Source organism: Hippoglossus hippoglossus, chromosome 5, assembly GCF_009819705.1.
Source record: "Hippoglossus hippoglossus isolate fHipHip1 chromosome 5, fHipHip1.pri, whole genome shotgun sequence".
NCBI lineage: Eukaryota > Metazoa > Chordata > Actinopteri > Pleuronectiformes > Pleuronectidae > Hippoglossus > Hippoglossus hippoglossus.
The window spans coordinates 26239088-26249559 of record NC_047155.1 but is presented as its reverse complement, the minus strand read 5'-3'; the positions used below and the strand labels follow the sequence as shown (position 1 = coordinate 26249559).

The window sequence follows — 10472 nt, the reverse complement described above, 5'->3', positions numbered from 1 at the left end:
GTTTTTTCAGGAGCTTTCAGATGCACCACATAGTCTTGGTTAATAGAGTTTTCTCTATTCTCATATTGATCTGTAGAGAGATCTGTTAATTAATAACTTTATTCATATCCCACCTTTTCAAAACATATGTGACCGGCTTCACAAAGAGGGAAAATAAAATCTAAAACAAGAAGCCACTACAATGTCCTTTTAAAATCAAAGACAGCAGATCAAATAATACATCTCATTAAATGTAATGGCAAAAGAAAAGGATAAAAGAATATGAGCACTGGAAAACGGTAGTAAGTGGAATGAGGGAATTTGTGTTCCATTATCTTCAATTTTTTTGGGGGGCTTTACAGAATGTGAGTACAACCAACTCTTTGTAGGCATGTGGATATACACAACTTGAAAAAATATTAAGTTCATGGGCCTTCAAATAGTCATAGGCAAATGATTGGAAGGGAGAAAATTGACATGTTGTTTACCAAAAGGTCAGCTGAAGTTAGCTGAAGGTTTTGCACTGACAGTTGCAGATGTACAAGCCATAGAATGAAAAGGAGAAGTTAAACTTCATGCAAGTATCATATTCATGCTCTGAATAATGTATGTTTCTTATTAACATTAATAGAAGCAACGTTGACTTCATCACTGCATACTGGGTAAGGTGACACTGAGCCAAACGAGAAGCTACTGTGAATATTTCATGAAGTTCATGATACACTTTCACTGTTTCTGTGGCGACCACTCTGATTCCAGACTGTCTGTCTGAATTTCCTATTGCCATCAAAGATGTCCCCCTCTTTGCGTTTGGCCTTTTTATGGTGTTTGAAAGCAATTTTAAAAAGGGTTTATTTATTGAGTGAATCTAACAGTTTTTCACACATTTTCTTTTATTGTTTTCCAATCATACCAAAATGGTTACCTTCAGAGAGTTTGCATTGCAGTTCATTTGAGATTAACTATTTTTGTGTGCAAACACTGTACAGATAACTGATTATTTTTGTTTCTTGTTATGCCGATATTCACTTTTTGTAAATGCTTTGACTTGAAATGTAGAGCGAGCCAGCGTTTGGCCTGTAGATGTGACTTTGTAATGTGCTCATCCACTGAGTCAGTGTGTGCGGCCAGCGGAGATGGAGGATGTACATACTGTAAGAAATACTGTGAAGCTTACTGTACACTACAGTGATCCTTCACCTCTCTGTAGGAGTGGCAAGGATAATTATTTAACAGTTGTCAGTGAATATTTCCATAAAAATGTATAAAATGGGGAAAAACATGTCTACTTGTGGTTTCTGTGGTCTCAGAATTGGTGGGAATTCATAAAACAGCCAATATGTGACTTTTCTTTTGTTGAGACTCCAGTTTCCTCCCGTGTTTGTGTCTGTGTGCCAGCTGACCCTGTGCCGTGGCCCTGGCAGGAGGAAGAAAGGCAGAACTTGTGTTGGAGGACATCCTGCTAAAAGCACACACAAGCTGACAAACACCATGGTTATGTCTTCCAAGATGTTAGACAACAAAACGTGTCTTTTCCTACACACTTATATCAGTGCCAGTAGAATAATCAAAACCTATTTAGCTGCAAAACCACCAGTGGGAGCGACTGTGTTTTGAGAGTGACACTTGTGTACCCTTCAGAATCTGCAGCAGATTAATATTAAGAAAATAATCCCAATGGTTTTACAGGGACAAGTTCAGGCTTTCATCATACTTAAGACATTACTCACTAAAGTTCATGAAAAGCTATTATGTCAATCAGCTTTTTGCTATGGCCATGCTATTCTCTGTCTTCTGGTTCTTTCGTCTGAGAGATTTGCAACAGTGATGTCATGTATTTCTTTGCACAAGTAAGGATCATTAGCTGACAGTTATGGGCTGTGTGATGTGTTGTCCAGGTGATGTCAGTCAAATCAGGCACAGTCTTAGTTACATTCTTCACTTTGATGGTTTTTAGTCAATTATCTACAATCACAACGTAAAACTGCTTATTTACATTCATCGCTGGAGACATGATGGATTGTAGAACTCACGATTTATTATATGACTGACTAACTTTTGCTTATGGCTCATTAGAAATTTGTAATACCACTATCTATCATTAAAGTCATACTAACTAACTGCAAACCAGTTGATGAAATATTACTGATGCCAATTCTATGCTTAAAGTGTGAAATTGTAAGTACTTATTAATGGATTGGCAACATTTATAACTGCATTTTTACTAAAAAGAAACACATGGCCATGCAAATACTTTACATACAATATTAAATGTATACACATTTGTCATTGTTCTTCAGTACAAACAACAAAGTCCTTTCATGGTGTTTTCACAGTATTTGTTACTCTTAAGCATCACACAGTCCCACACACGTTCAGGTCATTACACCTGTGTTCCATGTAGGTGTGTGAACAATATCAACCAGTGTCATTACTTACTGCTGTGTCTGTGTTCAAATATCTGCTTCTCCAAGTTCCCTGGTTGGCTTTTGATTAACTGACATGTGTAAGGCAAATATATGAAATGGGAGGACAAGGTGTCATAATGTGTGAATGTTGGCATGAGCTGAGAAGAGCTGAGGCTGTGTACAACCGGGGGAACGTCCTCTGGGAGACCTGGACTATGGAGCAAAGTAATTACTGAACCAACCAGGGCCTGTAAGGAGAGTTTCAAACAACCCTGAAACTTATGCTTATTTTAAAAAAAAAACACACGCACACAATTTACACAACCAATTTATTGTCTTTCAAGAAAAAAAACACACAACTCTGAAAACATAGAGAAATGTACACCTTTAAATTACACAAGCTCTTATAAACAAAATAGTCTCTTTTTATATGTACATCAGCAGGGTTAACGGCCAGAGACTCCTCAGGGTGTCTCCACCAAAATAAGATAAACATTTTCCTCTGATATCCATCTCTGTACACAAAAGCCAGCATGTTTACTCTACACAGCCCTGACGTCTGGTATCTCCCTTGCCCCGCTTTTTTGATTTGTAACCTTGTGTTGAGTTTTTGTTATATTGTCCCACTGGTCAACACGTTTATTGCGTGATGAGAACAAAGACACCAACACCAGCCATGTGGCCAGAAGTGTTAGCCACAGATTACCACAGGCAAATGGCAACATGCTATTAGCTGATCATGCTGACGAGGAGGTTGTAACACGCTTCGTTATGGTTGTATTTACTTGACGTGGCCTCATGTTGAGCTGCTGATAAGTGATCCTGGGAGGCTACTTAGCCTTTTTTTTGTCTTACATGTTGTTTGAACTGCAGCGGAATGCTAATTAAGCTACTGCTTGTCTCAGATTACTCAGCATTTCTCAGCTTCTGAGTTATTTTGGAATTTACAGCCACTTAGCACAAAGCAAACCGTTAGCATCAGGTAGCATGCTTGTTGGAACAAAGGCTGTCTTGTTTCCTTTAAAGATATCCAAAATACAATCACTCTTAAGGTGGTGCTCTCACTTGAAACTTCAGGGGAGTTTAAAGCACAGTCTGCAGCATGACACAAATCAACATGTCTTACCAAACAGCTAACATGTACAAAAATAACTTGTATAAGCTTCTACAACAGAAGAAATTGTGGTTTTCAGCTTTAATTTCCAAGTCAACCAGTTTAGTGTGATTACATCCATCCACAAATCCCGCCTTACTTTCTAAGAACATAGTATATAGGCCTATGCTAAGTGCTTTAATAAAATCATAATGTAACTCAGCAAGTTAAATTGTTGTCATGTAGCAACACAGCCGATGGGGCCCTGTGGATATTTTTGGTGTCTTGTTCTCATTATTTGACCAGTGGTTCAAGTCTCTCTAAAACTAAGTGTGTCCCTTTTACTTTTTTTTTTCTAAATCCATCACAAGAGAGCAGGGTTACACCAGCAGCTTCCTCTCCAGTGTGAAACAGGGACTTGGGGATGATTTGTTTTATCTGTTAGTTGTTTGTGGAACAAAGTAAAAGATGAAATGAGAAGACAACTGTTTAGCCTACTGACTGATCTGTCACTGCAAAAACATTAAGTTTCATATTCAGTCTTCAAGTCAGAAACGAATTCCAGAAAATTCTAGAATTCTAGAAAAAAATGCCAGAATGTCAATCCCCTGGAACGAGGCCCAATGCACCAGCACCAAGAAAATGACGATTCCTAGAAAATCTTGAATGTCTTTTTTTCAAGAGAAAAAAAACCATCTTTCATTTGAATATTTCTTGCAGTGGTGCGGAAGGCTGCGTTTTAAAAGACATTTGAATACAAAGATAGGAGGTGCTTAACACGACAATCAATAAACACTCAAAGAATCAAACACAGAGGTATAAAAAAACAGGTAGGGCCCCGGTCGACCCACCGTGCTATGAGGAGAGAACTGATAGACACACAAATACAGCCTAACGCAGCACAGCTCAACTGTACAGTGTGATGTCGGGAGGGCGAGGAAGAGGAGTTTGTCGATTTACTGCATATTATCCGGCCCACGACAGGTGTTAGGGTTCAAAATTATTTAATTGATATTGGATTGAAAACCAATAGGTGCACTAACTGATCCCAGAACTAGAAAATTGACTCTATTGTACTTCTGTGTTGACCCACCAATTTACCAGATACCTGCCATGTTTTTTAGTTTTTTAAGAGAGACTGATTTAAAGACACAGAGCTTTTTACACTTTACGCTCAGAGATATAACAGAAAGTTACATTCTTCCCATCTCTAATGAAAGACAGTGTCAAGTAGCATTGTGGGAATTGTAGGATCCAGTGTGTCTGGTGGTTTAACATCTGCCTCTTCATATTTGACCTTTTGTTATTTTTACATATTTTCACATCTGTCTCTTTGCAATTTGCAAGTTTAATACTGAAGGCTGAAATTGCCCCTCCCCCGTCTTTCTTTAAAATCAAATTGATGTTATAACTTGCCCAAATCCAATAATGTCTGCACACTGACTCCAAAGCACAAAACGGTTTAAAGACATTTTGATCCGAGTGCAATTCATCTTCATCAGGTCTATTTTGTTCCTTTAGCTGAGCAAAGGTCTGACTTTGATTGCAATGTTGTCCTTATAAATATACAGTATGTTGTGTTTTAGAATCAGTGTGCAAGTCTAACTTTTTTCCATTTGCGCAGCTTTTTAACCAGTATAGAAACCTATGTGATGTTTGTATAATTCTCTATAACTCTCTTCAAACCCAGACAATGTGAGCCATGAGTAGTCAGGGTTGGATGTAACAGTATACATTAATAGACATATGTCTTCATATGATTTGTCTTCATTTTGCTGTAACCAACCGTTACCAGCAGGGGTCAGTACTGACACACTGAAAACATACAGCTTCATCACTTGTAGGCCTACTGCTCCAGCCAGAGCCGTTACTCGGCTGTTCCTTCAACAGACTCTGTGGAACTTGTATGGTTCATTTCACACTTTCCTCTGGTGAATCTAAACCCTGTGCGTATTTTGTTTTTAACCAAGTCACCATGGTCATATTAAAAAAAGCAGTGTAAGGGATTAAACCATAAAAATTACATTAATGACATTAAAACTTCAAATTCTGTATTCTAATACAAAGCAGCGGATGCAATGATGCCTATGAAGGGAAATAACTAAGATAAGAGTTTACAAATTCACCTTTATATATATATCTGTGTCTGTGTTTGTGTGTGTGTGTGTGTGGGGGGCTGGCTTTTGCTGGAGACTACTAATTGACAAGGGACTGTGTGTGACATTTCCTTACAGAGGAGCACTTTTCTCACTCAATGACAACCCAGCCATCCCTCCCGGTTTTCCTTGGTTCATCCTCCATTCGTCCTCTCCGGCTGTCAACAAAGAGAACTACTTCCTCCAAAGCGACCCTCGCAGACCCTCCCATCCCCTCCCATCCCTCGCCTCCATCTTCCTTTTTTTTTTTTTCTTCAGGTCTCCCACCTTCAGTCTGTCAGGAGCACCAGTTCTCCCTCACTCCTTTCTCCCCCGTCACTTTCCTCTCCTTCGCTGTACAGAGGCTGCTCCCTCTTTCGTTCCCTCTCTCTCTCCCTGGGCAGGGAAGTGGGCGCGACGTGGGCTTCCACTCGACGTGGGGCAGGCGGGACCTGTGGCAGGTAATGCTCCAGTAACGCGGGGTGAAAAGGCATGGTTGCCACGGAGACCGAGCCAGCGCTGCCAGCGTACTGTCCATCGCTGTGGGAGTAGTGGATCTGCTGGGGCTCTGTTTGACTGAAAAGACATAGAGAGACTGTAACATGCTGGTTGTCAAACATATATATATAAATATCTTACTTATGATTGAGGTGGTGAGGTTTGGGTGACCCTCTTATTAAATGTACATTAAATTAATGTGAATGATTATGTTTGGATTGTTGGTTTTTAAACAAAGTTGAGCTAAAATTGTAATTCTTATTTTTGTGCGAGGAAAGATAGACTGCAATGACTTTTTGTTTCTTGAAAAAAAAGAGAAATACAATTTTGGACACAGTGTCCGAGATTCTGGGCAGATATTTTCTATGGCCATAATCAAGTGGCGTGGAGTTACCGTATCTTAAGGCTCTTCTGGTTCTGGAGGTGCATTCATGTTAGGTGAAGCACCTCTGCTCAGATGGATATAAATATCTGCTGGTTGAATCATAAGTAGAAAAATGAAAAAAATACATCTCGTACTTTGATCAAAATGTCTCAAGGAGGGAGCATTGGGACATAACAACGTAAAGGAACATTTTAACTGTGATTACCAAGATTCGCTGCATGCATAAACCGTCCGGTCACTGAATTAGAAGTTCTGTTCCATGCGCTGCTAATGGAGGGTTGAAGCTGCAGGTTCTGGTGCTCCTAAAGTTGTCAACAGCTTAAATGAATTGTCTCCAGGCTTCTCAGTCCATTCTGGATGAATTCAGTTTCCATATGTTTTGATTTGTTTTGTAGAGAAAATCCATTGTTGTGAATGGACACCACAGCTGTAGCTGAAGGTCATGGATATTATATTTCAAATTATATTTAGAACCATCCATCAAAATGACATCAGGATTCTCAGACATTAAACTGATGATCATAATATCAATCTACATGAGTACAATTATTTGGGAGGGTCCTTTGTTTCTATTTTTGTTAACAGTGAAGACATCAGAAGGTTAAGTTCAGCCAGTTAGCCTAGCTTGCTACCATTACCATAGACTGTGCATAAGGATGGACAACAACACCTTCTGCCACTATCCAGAAATGAAGCCAAAATATTCCAGATACGGACGCTACCTTCTTTTGCCATTAACGTCATTTGAACAGTTTGAGTAAATTACAACGTTTCACCTAATTTTTATAGCATAAAATTCGTAATTAAAACCGAACTTATCAGAAACATGAACACTATGAACATGAACATAATCAGTGTGATGAGAACTATCTAAAATAACAAAAAACATCTTTAAGAACAATGTAAGAGGGCGAATCAATACGCTTTGGTTTCACTTTTGGGGAGCTGTCATGTCGTCCATTTTTCCATGCAGTCAATGGTTAGCACTGATTCCCATTGCACGTTACTTCCTGGTGGTGGTGACGCTTTGTCCCACGTTATAGCAATAGGTAAGTCATGTTAATGGTAGCACCCTTCCATGTGTCCAGTTATGGTCAAAATGACTGTGAACTAGTCCTCAACACTTTCCTGTGTTTCAAATCACAGGAAATTACACAGGACTAATTAAAATCTTGGTTGCAAACTTGGTTAACTGTCTATTTGGCTGTTGGAACTGAAGTTAATATGATGAACTGTTTTACGTGCCCTCCCACACCAATATTGCACCAGTGATTGAAGCATCTTCAGTTTAAAAGCAGCACATCACAAACTAGAAACAGGACCAACAAATATTATTAAAAATATCTCTCAAAAAAGTTGGATTTCAATTAAGTGACAAAAACGTTTCCCTCTCAAAAGAGTCTCACAGAGAAAAGATGTTGTGAGTCCATCTGTGAATCAAAGAAAAACGACAGCGACGCAGAAAACCACTAAAAAACAACCACTGTTAACAGTTCCAAACCTCCAACTGCTCCAGCTTAACTGAGTTGAAGGATTTACTGGCAACAATGGCGAGGGATGCTATTCATCTCCGAGGACAGAGTGAAAACAGCCGAGCTGCACTATCAGTACTCTACTTTTGTTTGTGTTTCAAGAATAAAGAAGAGCTTTGAGAGGTGTCGAGCAAACTCCTAATTGAGTGAATTGTCAGTGTTTTCTTCCAGGGACAAATTCAGCCACATTATCTCAAAGTTGTGTGCACACTCAGAGCAAACTGGCCTGTGTGTGTGTGTGTGTGTGTGCGTGCGTGCGTGCGTGCGTGCGTGCGTGTGTGCGTGCGTGTGCACTGGTTTCTACCTGTGCGTGTAGGTCGCTCTCTGTTCCTGACGACGGCTCTTCATCATGGCCTTGTACTCGCCCACCCTCAGCCTCCGCCCCTCCACAATGCAGGTCCGTTTGGGCCGGGGTTTGTACTTGTAGTCTGGGTAGCGCTCCAGGTGCTGCCGGCTCAGCCTCGCCTGCTCTTCATAGTAAGGCTGCTTCTCTTGGTTGGACATGGACTTCCACCTGGAACCTACAGACAAAGATTTATTGGTACAAAGGGAAAGAGTGAATAAACAGAGGAGGTGAATTCATTCACACAGACGTGTACGATTCAAAGAAAGAGACCAGTTCGGCTCATTAGTTACACGTTTAGGCTTTTCTAATGTTATTTCCTGTCCAATAAAGGCAAAATGGAGAACATCATTTTGTCAAACTTTCTTTTAGTTAGAATTCAGTCAACATTCGAGTCAAATATAAGTCAAACCTTAAAAGTACCTTTAGAATGCAGTTATCTTTTGTTTCTCATCAATCGTAATACAAAATAAAGATAAAAAAGAAAATCAAGGACAACACTTTTTTACAAACTAACTTCAATATCACAATTAAAACTTACTTGACTCAAAGTCAACAAGTCCCTTTTAAAGTGAGACTTGTCTGTGTGACTTCTGCTGAATAAGCAGTCGCTGTGGCCACAAGTGGTAATTACAAAATAATGAAACATCCCTAAATGTTCCAAAACTGTCTTGACGAGTCATTAAAATTAAGTGACTGTGGCCTGAACACGAGCAGTAAACAACAAATATGTCTCCCGGGGCCTTTTTCTCAGTGCAGAGTAGAACAAGAAGAAAAGAATACGGTCAATTTGCAGCAGGAAGAGTCACTGCAAGCTCCTCACTTTTATTTAATTTATTTTTATCGGCCGTTTCACTTTTTGTTGAGCAGTGGACGAACATGAATGTGACCATTCCATTCTGCTCATGGTCAACTGAGTCTGAGACCTCATTGTATCTAATGATCCAGAGAAATATGTGACCTGAGCCAACACTAGAGACCAACTTGTGATGGGATCACACCTGCAGCAATGCAGTCAACGTTCCAACAACTTTTCAATCCATTGGTACTCAATAATCACTACTAGTATTATTAATGGTATTACTTGAGTACTCAGGGATCAGACCAGGACTATCGCTGACACACCTGTAGCACATCTGTACACACTTGTAACGTTTTTGTGACTGTATTTTGTACAGTTTTGACACAATCACACTGAAAAATATTTCCACAGGCAGACAGACAGTGAAGCAGAGAAACAGGGAGACAGGGAGACAGGGAAGCAGAGAAACAGGGAGACAGGGAGACAGGGAAGCAGAGAAACAGGGAGACAGACAGACAGACAGACAGGCAGGGAGACTGACAAACAGGCAGACAGACACACAGGGAGACATGGAAGCAGAGAAACAGGGAGACTGACAAACAGACAGACAGACAGACAGACAGACAGACAGACAGACAGGGAAGCAGAGAAACAGGGAGACAAAAAGACAGACAGACAGGGAGACTGACAGACAGGGAGACTGACAAACAGGCAGACAGACAGACAGGGAGACATGGAAGCAGAGAAACAGGGAGACAGATGGACAGGGAAGCAGAGAGACAGGCAGACAGACAGACAGACAGGGAGACAGACAAACAGACGGAAGCAGCATGAATACCTGGACCACACACACACTAACCCTGACCCTATTCACACAGACACGCATGTGAAAACGATACCAGTCACGCTGACGTACTCGGTGACAAATTGCTGGTCATACCAGACCAAGTACTTGGCATGAGTCTGTTTCATTATGATTTCAGTTTTCCAATTGTATGAGACATTTTTTGCCTTTTAAAACAGATGTGGTATTATATGGAACATATTTGTCTTGCTTTAATGATCACTATTGTCATTAACTTTACCCCATCATACCATACAGAAATAGGTGTGTGTGTGTGTGTGTGTGTGTGTGTGTGTGTGTGTGTGTGTGTGTGTGTGTGTGTGTGTGTGTGTGTGTGTGTGTGTGTGTGTGTGTGTGTGTGTGTGTGTCAGTTGGAGCAGCAGGTGGATATTTGTGCCCTCACATGTGCCAGACAGTGTCTCAGAATAGAGACACCGAGTGAAACCCACCCCT

General features: G+C 40.3%; 1 protein-coding gene across 7 annotated transcripts in view; it reads right to left on the bottom strand.

Annotated features, from left to right (window-relative positions):
* Positions 1–2702: 2702 nt before the first annotated feature.
* LOC117760902 (transcription factor SOX-13-like) overlaps positions 2703–10472 on the bottom strand; it is a 46400-nt gene continuing 38630 nt past the window's right edge. For all 7 annotated transcript variants that reach the window (XM_034584295.1, XM_034584293.1, XM_034584294.1 and 4 more), the window contains 2 exons: positions 8335–8551; positions 2703–6191 (listed from right to left, as the gene is read on the bottom strand). In XM_034584295.1, coding sequence (XP_034440186.1) covers positions 5906–6191; positions 8335–8551 — 503 coding nt within the window. In that variant the 3' untranslated portion in view covers positions 2703–5905. The remainder of the gene's footprint in view (positions 6192–8334; positions 8552–10472) is intronic.